The sequence below is a fragment of the Dipodomys spectabilis genome, unplaced genomic scaffold (assembly GCF_019054845.1).
Source record: "Dipodomys spectabilis isolate Male_0828 unplaced genomic scaffold, ASM1905484v1 ptg000076l, whole genome shotgun sequence".
Taxonomy (NCBI): Eukaryota; Metazoa; Chordata; class Mammalia; order Rodentia; family Heteromyidae; genus Dipodomys; species Dipodomys spectabilis.
Window position 1 is genome coordinate 2,210,062 of NW_024870753.1, and position 13,642 is coordinate 2,223,703.

At 40.1% G+C, this 13,642-nt stretch overlaps 1 protein-coding gene across 1 annotated transcript; it reads left to right on the top strand.

The window, feature by feature from the left end:
• The first annotated feature begins 4,570 nt into the window (after positions 1 to 4,570).
• Positions 4,571 to 10,469, top strand: Tex12 (testis expressed 12). The gene is made up of 5 exons (XM_042682978.1): positions 4,571 to 4,597; positions 7,228 to 7,306; positions 8,329 to 8,431; positions 8,526 to 8,577; positions 10,064 to 10,469. Exons 1-5 carry the CDS (start codon positions 4,572 to 4,574, stop codon positions 10,218 to 10,220), a joined length of 417 nt encoding a protein of 138 aa, XP_042538912.1. The 5' UTR covers position 4,571; the 3' UTR covers positions 10,221 to 10,469.
• The last annotated feature ends 3,173 nt before the right edge of the window (positions 10,470 to 13,642 follow it).

The following is a 13,642-nucleotide window of genomic DNA, read 5'->3' on the forward strand; positions in this document are numbered from 1 at the left end:
GTGGCGCTGTGGCTCAAGTGGTAGAGCGCTAGCCTTGAGCTGAAGAGCTGAAGGACAGCGCCCAGGCCCAGAGTTCAGGCCCCACGACTGGACTCCCCCCCCAAAAAAAAAATTTAAAAAGTGCATCTGCTTAGTTGGTTAGAAGTATCTTCATTTCTTACCTTAGTCTCTCTGTGCTGAGACTTTCTGGTCACCTTTCAGTGCCAGAAAGTTTTTCCTTATCTATTAGTACTGAATGATTGTTTATACTGGACTAATTTCTACATTACAATCATAATACCTAAAATCTATTTAAAATGTAACTTTGTTTTGGAAAGAATTTTTCCCCAGTACTTTCCTTCTTTCACACTTAGACTTCATTCAAGTTCAAAATGGTCTCAAACAATAGTTGATAGAGGACACTACGATTTATTTCTCAGTGGAACAAAACCAATCTGCTTTATCTGTTTTTTTCCCTTTATCTGTCGTTAACAATTGCAAATCATGATTCATGCCATTAGAGTTGTGTGGAATAATTTTTCTATTTTCTTCCATGCAAAGTAAACTTTGCTCTGATACCAGACAAATATCTGCTTGCAGTTTCTGGGGCTAAAAACTTTCTGTTCCTGGAATGAGGTTAAAATTTTTTATGTAAAATAATTGAAATATGATTTAGGAGGTTGAATTTTCAGGTTTATATACAGCTCATTGAAATATTCTAAAATGTGCCAGGCACCAGTGGCTCACACTGGAAATCCAGGGGGGTAAGATTTGAGAATCACAGTTAGAAGCCAGCACTGCTGGAAAGCCCATAAGACTTATCTTTGATAACCTATCAAAATGCCAGAAGTGGAACTGTGGTAGAGTTGGTAGAGTGCTATCTTTAAGCAAAAGAAGCTCAAGAACTGTGCCTAGGCCCTGAACTGTGTAGGCCCCCAGGACAGGCACCAAAAAAATTAAATCTAAAATGTAACTGATGGATTGACTCCTACCCTATTTGCCCAGGTACATACAGATACCAAGAAACCCACCAAAGATAAGTTCAGACTGCCTGACTCCAGCAGGGTAATCTATCGGAACCTGGCTGTAACCATTTCGTCTTGGGCCCAATTGAAAAGCCCCACCTCCCTAGACCATTGGCTTTTGCATTAACTTCTGCCTCCTTGCTCAAAACCTCATAAAAACCTAGCTCTTGTCCCAGCTCTACACTCATAGTCTTCAAACCTGAGGGAAGGCTGTGTCCCTCGCTGTTCTATCTCAATATTAACAGTCCTCACCTGTGGAAGATTGAGTCTGGCCTGTTTCCTTCTTTTCTCCTCAATTTTCCTAATAGTAACTAGAGAAATGTTATAGCCTTGAAAGAATAGAAACAAAAGAATAGAACAAAATTCCTTTGGGATGTGTTTTTTTTTTTGAACTTGTGCTAAATTGGATTACTTTGCCAGCAAGAAAGGTAACATTTTTGTATTTGTTTTTAGCCAGAAGGGAAATGATATGAAAATGGAGGAGTTTAAAATTAGGAAAAAAATGTACATATGAGCAATTTTTAAGAATTTTTTTCTTTTAAGAGCACAGTGTTTTTCATTTCCTAATGTCATAAATGTATCATGTCTGTAGCAGTAATTACAAAAGAAGTTTGTGGTTGGAGGTGCTTGGTTGGTGGCTCCTCAGAAGAAAAACTAATAGCACTTTTGAGAATATGATAGTAATATATATATATATATATATATATAAATGAATTTGAAATATAAAATTTTCATTCTCCAACTGAGCAAATTAACATGAAAGGCTAAATAAGTTGGGTTCAAAACCAATTAGGAAGGGAATGCCAAAGAAGTTGTAATTTTGTGCTTTTTTTTTGTTGATTGTGGGGCTTGAACTCAGGGCCTGGGCACTGTCCCTGAGCCTCTTTGTGCTCAAGGCTAGTGCTCTACCACTTCAGCCACAGCTCTACTTGGGGTTTTTGAGAGGTTAACTGGAGATTAACAATTGCACAGGAGCCAGGCGCTGGTGGCTCATGCCTGAATCCTAACTACTCAGGAGGCTGAGATCTGAGAATCGAGGTTCAAAGCTAGCCTGGGCAGGAAAGTTTGTGAGACTCTTATCTCCAACGAACCACCAGAAAACCGGAAGTGGCGCTGTGGCTCAAGTGGTACTCACCTTGAGCTGAAGAGCTCAGGGACAGCGCCCAGGCCCAGAGTTCAAGACTCACAACTGACCAAAAAAAAAAAAAAAAAAGATACTGGATAGTTGGAACCCTTCATACCATGTCATTTATCTTACCCCTTTAGCTTATACAAGGAAAATAGATTTTTTTTTTGACAAGCTTTGGAATTATGTTAATCAGATGAATGATTTTACATGTTAATAGAATATTGGGAATCTTCTAAGAACCAGACATATAACCATTTGTTTCAATAAAATGCAGTGTGAGAAGAAAGAGAGTATCTCCAAAACTTTTTTTTCTTTCTTTTTTTTACCAGTCCTGCCACTTCAGGCTTTTTCTGTTTATGTGGTACTGAGGAATTGAACCCAGGGCTTCATGCATGCTAGGCAAGCACCCTACCACTAAGCCACATTCCCAGCCCATCTCCCAGACTTTTGTATAATGGCTTATTAAAAATAACAATGCTTCACTGCGCGCTGGTGGTTCACACATGTAATCCTACCTACTCAAGAGGTTGAGATCTGAGGATTGCGGTTCAAAGCTAGCCCAGGCAGGGATGTCATGAGACTCTTATCTCCAATTAACCACCAGAAAACCAGAAGTGGTGCTGTGTGGCTCAAGTGGTAGAGCACTAGCCTTGAGCTGAAGATCTCAGGGAGAGCACCCAGGCCCAGTTCAAGCCACACAACTGACATAAATAAATAAATAAATGTCTGGCCAGGTAGCTGGGCGCCAATGGCTCATGCCTGTCATCTTACTCAAGAGGATAAGATCTGAGGATCCCAGTTAAAAGCCAGCTTTTAACACAGGAAAGTCTGTGAGACTCTTCTCTCTAATTAACCACAAGAAAACATAAGTGGAGTTGTGTCCTAAAGTGGTAGGGTGCTAGTCTTGAGCAAAAATTGCTCAGAAACAAAGGCTAGGCCATTGCTCATGACTGACAAAACAACTAGCACCATCCAAAGAAAAACAGTATTAATGATCATGCAAAAATAAAGCAGAGGCAGGAGGATTAAGTAAAACTGTTCTTGGTTCTGTAACAAGATCCTGTAAAAAAAACAAATACAAGAACACAAACACAAACAAGAGAGACAGACAGACAGATGGTGGAGGGAGAGGTAGAGAGGGGGAGGAGAGAAACAGAGATAGAGATGTAGTTGTAGGTGAGGGAGAAGGACAATTTTCTAAGGACATAAGAAAAAACATTTTTTTTAATCACTACAATTTTATTTCATGAAAATTTATACCTAAAAAAAGAAAACACAGGAACAACATAGCATCATATTAAAGGACAGTTCTTTAGCATTCTTTAAATGAAAAAATACCTTCACCTTCATTTTACTACTAATGGTAGAAATTCCAACAGATAACTTTATCTTTAGTGATCCTTTGGAGACTGTTAATCATCTATTCAATACTTAGTAGATGAAGGCTTATATTTCACAACATTAGCAAATCAACTCCCTCCCCCAACTCAAGATCTTGCACATGCTAGACAAAATGTCTTACTACTTGGCTACATCCCTAGTCACTTCCAAGTCTTAATAGTAACTCAAGTTTAAATCAGCAAAAGGCGAAAAACTGTTATGTATTAATAGTTTATGAGGCGTAAAAGGTGTGTAACTGACTTTTGTCCTATTTAATATGTGTATAACAGGAAATGAATTTAGAATATCCAAGATCAAAGATACCATGATAAAGCACCTAATCCTGCTAGGCCACAAGTAGCATGTGCAGTCACTGGTATTATAAATCCCTTGGGAAAGCTTTTGCTAATTAGTAAACTTACGGACACATTCAGGAAGGGATTTCCCCAGTCTGGGGCTGGGAAGGCGGCTCAGTGGTAGAGCGCCTGCCTTGCATGCATGAGGCCCTGGGTTCGATTCCTCAGCACCACACAAGCAGAAAAAGCCGGAAGTGGGGCTGAGGCTCAAGGGGTAGAGCTTTGAACACGAAAGACACAAGAAACTCAGGTTCAGCTGGCCCAGGCCCCGAATTCAAGCCTCATGGGGGGGGACTGGAACCCCCCCCCCCAATCCACCTTTGGCTACCCTTCCCCGAGTTTTCTTCAGAGCATCTTCGCTTTGGCTTTCCACATGTTCAGGAGAAAAAGAGATTTCTCGAAGCTTCCACATGGACCTGGAACAGGATGAAGAAAGGCGCCTTCCGGAATGAAGAAAGGCGCCTTCCGGAAGTGGTAGGTTTTTCAGTGGGGGGGGGGGGGGGGGCGGTAAGGAAGGGGAGGGGCAAAGGCTGCATGTGACCTCACGTGGTGTTCGCACTGCCTGCTGGGAGCTGGTCTCGTGGAGCTTGCGCATTCGAGCACCTGCTCAACGGTCGTCTTGTCCTCCCGGCGTCGACGACGACACTGAGGAAAGTGCCGAGCACGCCAGGCCCTGGGAAGTGACTTGGTGTGACAGGAGGGATGAGCTCTCCGGACAACGAGACCAAGTGTGAAAGCCGGCCGTGGGGCAGGACTGGGGCGTCTTCTTAGGGACTTTAGGGGAAGCCCAGGGGCCGGAAGCAGAGGCCGGCCGCCGAGGTGGGATGGGAGGTGGGAGAAGGTGCTGGGGTACGCCCCGGGGAGCCGGAGCAGGCTGACGGAGCGCCCGGGGAGCCGGAGCTGACAGAGCTGATAGAGCGCCCGGGGAGCCGGAGCTGACAGAGCTGATAGAGCGCCCGGGGAGCCGGAGCTGACTGACGGAGCGCCCGGGGAGCCGGAGCTGACTGACGCAGGGCCGGGGGAGCCGGAGCTGACTGACGCAGGGCCGGGGGAGCCGGAGCTGACTGACGGAGCGCCTGATAGAGCGCCCGGGGAGCCTGAGCTGACAGATAGAGCGCCCGGGGAGCCGGAGCAGGCTGATGGAGCGCCCGGGGAGCCGGAGCTGACTGACACAGCGCCCAGGGAACCGGAGCTGACTGATAGAGCTGATAGAGCGCCCGGGGAGCCGGAGCAGGCTGACGGAGCGCCCGGGGAGCCGGAGCTGACTGACGGAGCGCCCGGGGAGCCGGAGCTGACTGATAGAGCTGATAGAGCGCCCGGGGAGCCGGAGCTGACTGACGCAGGGCCGGGGGAGCCGGAGCTGACTGACACGGAGCCCGGGGAGCCGGAGCTGACTGATAGAGCGCCCGGGGAGGCGCCCGGGGAGCCGGAGCTGACTGACACAGCGCCCAGGGAACCGGAGCTGACTGATAGAGCGCCCGGGGAGCCGGAGCTGACTGACGCAGGGCCGGGGGAGCCGGAGCTGACTGACGGAGCTTCCCGGGAGCCGGAGCTGACTGGACGTAGGGCCTGTAGATTAAGAACAGGCCAGAAGTAGGACCCTGAGGAGTCGGAATGGCACTAGGAAGAAAAAGACTGTTGCTTAAAGCGCAAAAAAAAAAAAAAAAAAAAGTTTTGGCAATAGTCTTGTTACCAACAGCCTAGGATTGCATAGCCCAGGGTTGTGACTGTGGCAGATATTTCCACAGGCTTGAGGATCACACCCGGATTAGGTTGAAGCTTTTTTTTTTTTTTTTTGCCAGTCTTGGGTTGGGTCTTGAACTCAGGGCCTGGGCGCTGTCCATGAGCTGCTTTTGCTGAAGGCTAGCACTCAACCACTTGAGCCACAGCACCACTTCTGGCTTTGTTTATGTGGTACTGAGGAATTGAACCCAGGGCTTCATGCATGTTAAGCAAGCATTCTATTAAACCTCATTCCCAGCCCCAATGCTGAGGCTTTCAATAATGACAGAACAAGTTTTCTTTTCACAAAGGCAGAATTAGCTACTTACACAGACTTTTGATATATTGTACATATTCTGTCACTTTGGGAAAGGAGAGGAGATGCAGAAGAAGGAAAAGGGAAAATTAGAGGGGAAGGAAAAGAATTTTCCTGTAGGATCATTTTTCTGAATCATTTTTCAACTTGCAAAGCAAATGCAAATGTATTTTCTGAGTATTACTATGATAGTACTTACGTTCATATAAAAAATAAATACAAATAGGAATGCAGAAGTAATGTATTCAGTTTGCTAAAACTCCTTCAGTACAGTCTGCTTTTCCTCTTATCATTCATATACCTGTTTATAAGATAGGCCTAGTCAGAGTCATCAGTTATCCAAGTCAGTATAATTTAAAAAACAACGAATCATTATCTTGAATACAAATAGAGTTTATCTGAGGTATAGACTATCCTTTTACATTCCAACACATTTTTCTTTAACTTTGAGCTTATTACTAGAGACTCCTTAAGAAAAACATCTTTACAATTTATGGGAAAGCTCTTTGATGTGCTATTAAAGTAAGGTAGCAACATAGAAACAATCTCAAAAGTGTGAGGACATATTTCTTTTTCTGGTCTAGTTTTGTTAAACTCTTGTCAGCCATCTTGCTTTTGTTTTCTTATTTGTAAAAAAAAAAAGGGGGTGATGGTGGTGGGGTGGGGACAGTGAATGAAATGAGCTTTGAGGTCTATTTTAACAGTGGGATTTTCTGAAGATTGAAGAATCTTAACTGAGCTAATCCTAAAATAAGACAAATGCCTAAGAGATTGGTTTGGCTGAGTGTATGTATTGGTGTAGTTGCCCCCAAATGATGATGGAGGACTTTAGACACCATACTATGGAATTTGCATTTATCTTGCCTGTTTTTTTTTTCTCAATATGTTTACCTACACTGGTAAACATACTCAGGGCCTGAGTGCTGTCCCAGCTCCTTTTTCTCAAGACTAGCACTTTACCACTTGAGCGATAATGGCTCTGCTTATGGCTTTTTGGTGTCTAATTGGAGAAAAGAGTCTCACAGACTTTCCCATCTGGTCTGGCATTGAACTCCTATCCTCAAATCCCAGCCTCTTGAGTAGCTAGGATTACAGGTATGAACCACCAGCCCTGGAAGGTTTTTGAGTGGAAGGCTTGTAGTAATTAAATTTTTGAAAGATTAGCACCTAAATATCTGTCCATAGGATTAAGAAGGGAGAACTTAAGTGACAGATAAAAGCTTAAATTAATAGTACCACTAGAAAACGGAAAGGAAAATATTTACAAGAGCTTTTGCATGGAGTTTGTACTTAAATTTGCCACTGCTCTAAACTTTATAGTTCCTGCCTCCAAAATATGATGGCGAATCACCTTGTAAAACCTGATTCTAGAAATTGCAAGAGACCAAGAGAATTGGAGGTAAGTTTTTTGTCCTGGAGTCTTAATCTTTTATTCTATTTTACATATTCCTCCACTTTTTACTAATGAATGTTTTCATATTCTCAAAGCTAAGGTTACCTCAGAAGGTACTATGTTGACTCTATCCAGTTGTTTTTTCACTAAGTATAGACCTCAAAGAAATGATTGCAAGATTTCTTTTTGGTAGACTATGATCTAGAAATGTAAGAGAAGTCCATGACTTTATGATACATAGGACTTTAGGTAACTATTTTGTTAAGATAAATACCTAGATATAAATACCTAGGGTATAGTAGTTATTGAACTTTAAACACATTTTATCTAGTCTTTTTGTTGCTGCCCCCACCAGTTGTATGAAGGACATTATTTAATCCCTTGAAGATTATATTATTTTGCAAAATTTTGCAAGCACTTGGCTATTGTCCATATTGGAGTTGCTGTATTATTTTGAAAAAATCCACTAGTTAATATACAAAACACTTTTTGTAAGGAGACTAAAACCATTTTTAAAATTGAATTTAAAGACCAAATTCTAATTTAAAATCAAAGTAGGATATGTTGAGCAAAGTATTTCTTGGGCCTATAAGTTTCCTTGATGATAAAATTTTAAGTAATTAGAAAAATATAATTAGGGTATATAATTTCTAGCATGTTTGCTTTCTTTTCTTTTCTTTTCATTTTTTGTGTCGGTTGTGGGGCTTGAACTCTGGGCCTGGGCGTTGTCCCTCAGCTCTTCAGCTCAAGGCGAGCACTCTACCACTTGAGCTACAGTGCCACTTCCGGTTTTCTGGTGGTTTATTGGAGATAGGAGTCTCATGGTCTCTCCTGCCCGGGCTGGCTTTGAACCGAGATCCTCAGATCTCAGCCTCCTGAGTAGCTAGGATTACAGGCGTGAGCCACCAGCGCCCGGCTGCTTTATTTTCTTAATAGTCTATATGTCCTAAACATCTTATTATTACTCATATATATATATATATATATATATATATACACACACACACATAATAACTTTTTTCTATTAGCCTGAAATGCCACAGCTGTCCTCTCCTGAAAAATCAGATGCATCTTTTTCTGAGTGTTCTGGACTATTTTATAAAGATGAAGCTCCAGAGAAAGATTTGAGTGGTAATGTATAAAATGCTTGTATTTCCATATATTTATTATGTTATACAGAAAGTTTGTTACATTTCATTACTTACTCAATTATTTTTTTAAACAGATATGAGCAAGGAAATTAATCAGATGTTGTCTACATATGCAAAGATTTTAAGGCAAGTACTTACAGTGTATTCTGTGGGTCTTTATGTTAGTAATAGTTTTCTTCTGGAAACCTTGTAATGAGAAATTTAGTTCAATGAATCCCATGGCTAAAAATCATATCATGTTAACTGGCCTTCAGTGGCTCATGACTGTAATCCTAGCTACCCATGAGGCTGACATCTGAGGATTGTGGTTTAAAGCCAGCCCAGACAGGAAAGTCTGTGAGACATTTTGTCTCCAGTTAACCAAAAATTTGGAAGTAGAGCTGTGGCTCAAGTGGTAGAGTGCCAGCCTACCTACAAAAGCTCAGGTACAGCTTCCAAGCCATGAATTCAAGCACCTAAAAGAAAAAGAAAACAAAACATCACATAATTTAAAACTTCAGAACTTTCATTCTATCAATTCTTTTTTATTTTTATTTTTTATGGTACTGGGGTTGAACTCAGGGTCTGATGATTGCAAGGCGTGTTCTTTTCTATTTGCGCCATGGCTCCAGCCCCCTTCGGATTTTAATTATATTTTGGATAGGGCTTTACACTTTTACCCAGTGCTGATCTTGGATTTTTAAAAATTATTTATTTTTTTGTGTGCTATCACTGGGGCTTGAATTCAGTGCATCTTGCTTTTGCTCACAAACCACATACTCCAGTTTCAGCTTTTTGCTGGTTAACTGGAGAGAAGACTCTTGAGGTTTTGTCTTCCTGGTTTGGTTCTTAACCTCAACCTTTAGATCTTATCTGGAGTAGCTCAGATTACAAATGTGAGCCATTGGTGTCCAGTTGGCCCTGGACTTTGTAGCTAGAATTGTATGAATGAACTACCATGTTCAACTTGTTGGTTGAGATGGGGACTCACTAACATTTTGTCCTAACTGGCCTAAAACTACGATCATCCTCCCAGGTAGTTAGGTTTACAGGTATGTGTAATCATACTTGGCTCTATCTCAAATGTCATAGTTTAGTTGATTGTCTTTAGGGAGTAGCCCCACGTTTTCCACTAAATGTCCTTTGTTTTGATATTGCCAGAATATATATAGCCTGAATATATCATTGTCTCTAACTAGATAGTACATATAACATTTTGTGTGACTACCTTTTTGAGAAAGGTATTTTTAGTGAGATTTGTTAATTGATGGTATACTTCATGTAATATACATCTTAAATACTTAACTATTTACTGACCTGAGATTAGGATGTATTTTAAAGTAGTTTTAAAAAGTGTTTGAATAATGATTTGTATGGATGTGAAAATAATTTATATAATTTAATTTTAAAGTTATAATGCATAGCATATAGTCCAGTATGTTCAGAGTAGCCAAAATTATTTATGGAACTAGTTTTTTTTTTCTTGAAGAGTATTTGTAAATTAATGAGACACTCATGTGAAAACCATTTAAAGAAAAATAGATAATAATATGGTATAATAAAGAACCATTATCACTGGGGTCTATTTAGACTTTATAACTAGTTTAACATAAAACTTTTTCTTTCCTGTTAGTGAAAGAGCAGCAGTAGATGCATCTTACATTGACGAGATAGATGGACTTTTCAGAGAAGCTAACACTATCGAAAACTTTCTAATACAAAAAAAAGAGTTCCTGAAACAGAGGTTTACAGTTATTGCAAACACGCTGAAGAGTGATAATTATACTTAAAATACACTGAGAATTTAAACCTGTGGTTGTGATGAAAGAATGACCTTTATGCTCTGAAAGCTCTAGTTAAAGAAAATGTATATCTTTAGGGGAACTACCTTGAATATTTTTCTAGACTTAAAAGGACTTTTAAGCTGCACATAATGTGAACAGTCTGTTACTTTGGTTTATCAAATATTTTGTGCATTTATCAAAATTTTAAATCACACATAGGTTTTTTTTGGTTTCCCTTAAATTTCATTTTAAGCTTAATTTCATTATTTATCAATATTGTCTTTTTTCTCTTAGAATTTTGTGTTTAAATAGCAGGATTAGAGATAGTTTAAAATTTTTTCGCCTAGATGAAAATTGTTTTTATCTAGTCAATAAAATATAACTGTACTATTTGTATTTAATATTATTGGACAATTTTCATTATTGATTATTATGTGTGACTAATACAAATGTTGTTTCAAATTTTTTCTTTGTGGCAAAAGTAGGAAAATAAAATAAAAAAACTACTAGGACCTTCTCAGAGTGATTTTTAAAAAAAGACTGGCTCTTGCTATGTATCTCAGATTGTTCTTAAGCTTATAAAATATTCTTGTGTCAGTTTCTTGAGTGTCAATTACAGGTGTTCTCCACCATTCCTGACTGTGTAAGTGGCTTCTTACTCCTTATCCACATCAGTGTATGTAATATTTAGTAGTCCTAGCAGCAGTTTAATGTGGAATATTATAATAATACAAAGGTAAAGACATCTGCTTAAACAAGATGACCTTGGCAAGTCACTTCAAACCTGTGATGACTTGAAAATGAATTTGGTCTACAGGATCTGTTACTCAACAGGCTAAAAATTTCTTCCTTTGATACAAAGTCCTGCTATGATTTTATTCAAAATAATCCATATGCTATGTAGCTAAATGAGATAACTATTAACCAATTTTTAAAAATCACAGTACCCATTTTTGCTCAGATAGAAAATTCAGTCTCTTTCTATATATAAAATAAGCAATCACGAATTTGGGCACATAGGCCAACAGTACCATAGGGAATTGTTCTTCTTAAGCAAGATAGCATATTTGCCTTGCTGCCTTATAAACTTTAAAATAAACTCATCAGATTTTATTTTAATAATGAACATCACAGTATATAAATATATAAGAAAATATGAGAAATATTTGTTTTAAAAATCAGTTAAGTGCAAAAAATTATTAGGTTGGCAGGAGAACACACAAATGGGATACAGGATAGGCTGGAGGTTAACAACTATTACAAGTAGGATTTATGAAAACTAAATGCAGCCAGAAGTCTGGGTGTTGAGTCATTTTGTTTTCATGTTAAATATAGAAGAATGGTTCAGTTGACCTACCATCATTAAGAAATGTTTTTGGATTATTTTTTCTAAGCATTTACTACTACATTACCATTGTTATTACTATTACTATTATTATTATTATTATTGTATATATGTGCATGTGTGCACATGCACGGACAGGTCCTGGGTCTTGAGCCTCAGGGCCTGAGCACTATCCCTGACCCTTTTGCTCAAAGCTAGTGCTCTGCCTTTTGGGCCACAACTTCATTCCAGCTTTTTGGTGGTTAATTAAAGATAAGAGAATCATAGATTCTCCTGCCTGGCTTGCTTGGAAACACAATCTTTAGATCTCAGCCTCTTGAGTTGTTAAGATTACAGACATGAGGCACTGGTACTCAGCTCCATTGTTTTTTGAGACTAAGATTCATTATGTAGCCCAGACTGGCCTGAAATTCAAAATCCTCCTGCCTCAAGCCCCTGAATACTGGGATTACAAGCATGTACTACCATGTCTGAGATCATTTATTATGAATATGAAAATAACGCCTAAAGGTTATTTCACAATACACAATGTATTCTAATGATCTCATCATGCTTCAGTATGTTTCTTCCCTTTGCAAGTTTAGAAATTGATTAGATCATTTGGCCTGAGTAACACTAAAGAACTGTTTTTTTTCTTTTTCTTTTTAAATTGTTTAAGTTGTTGTACAAAGAGGTTTTAATCCAATGCCAGTTTATGAGTGTATTATGTTTTGATCAATGTCATCCTGAAGAACTGATTACTAGTTTATAGAATATTTACTCTCCAGAGGAGCCATGTGTCTGAAAATTGTTATTTTGTTTTATTGGTAGTAGGGCTTGAGTGCTCTCCCTGAGCTTTTGTGCTCAAAGTTAGCATTCTATCACTTTGAGCACTACTTCCAGTTTTCAGGTGGTTAATCTGAGATGAGAGTCTCAGGAACTTTTCTGCCCAAGCTGGCTTTGAACTGTGATTCTCAGATCTCAGTCTTCTGAGTAGTGAAGATTATAGGCAACAGCCTGGCTTGAAAATTAATTTTTAAGTCACAGTTTGATGATTTTGGTTTCATCCATTTAAACAATAATAACCCTAGAAGCTGGGCACTGGTGGCTCACACCTGTAATCCTAGCTACTCAGAAGGCTGAGATCTGAGGATTGTGGTCCAGAGCCAGCCTACCTAGGCAGGAAAGTCCCTGAGACTCTTATCTCCAATTCATAAGCAGAAAACCAGAAGTGGTGCTGTGGCTCAAGTTGTAGAGTGCTAGCCTTGAGCTGAAGAAGAGCTGAGGGACAGCGCTCAGGCCCAGAGTTCAAGCCCCACAACCAACAAAAAGAAAAAAAAATAAACCTAGAGCTAGTGATTTGCTATTGCTGGGAATATCATTACCTTTTAACTTATAACCAATATTCCACTTGAGTCATTTCAGTAAGAATTTACAAGTTTGCAAGTTATTATTATTTTTTTTTTTGGGTCCGGTCGTGGGGCCTGAACTCTGGGCCTGGGCGCTGTCCCTCAGCTCTTCAGCTCAAGGCTAGCACTCTACCACTTGAGCCATAGTGCCACTTCCGGCTTTTTTCATTTTGCTTATGTGGTGCTGAGGAATCGAACCCAGGGCCTCAGGCGTGCAAGGCAAGCACTCTACCACTGAGCCACCTTCCCAGCCCTGCAAATTATTTTTTATTGACACATTAAAATAGGATATCGAACCATTTTTGTGCTAGGCACTAGGCTGACTTCTGATACTTTTTATTACTCCATTCTTCAAAGACACAGCTTTGCTAGGAGGATGCAATATGTCAGTGTCAAAGCATCTGGGGCAATGTTGTGGGAGTTACCCGATGGCCTTTGACAAGGGGCTCAGAGGAAGACGTTTGAATTGGGTTTCTGAGAAGGAAAGACGGATATTTTGCCAGGCATTGGTGGCTCATGCCTGTAATCTTAGCTACTCAGGAGGCTGAGATCTGAGGATTGTGGTTTGAAGCCAGCCTGGGAGAAAAGGTCTGTGAGAGTCTTATCAAAATGGGATTGTGGCTCAAGTGATAGAATGTTAGCCTTGAGCAAAAAAGGGCTTGGAGACAGTGCCCAGACTCTGAGTTCAAGCCCCA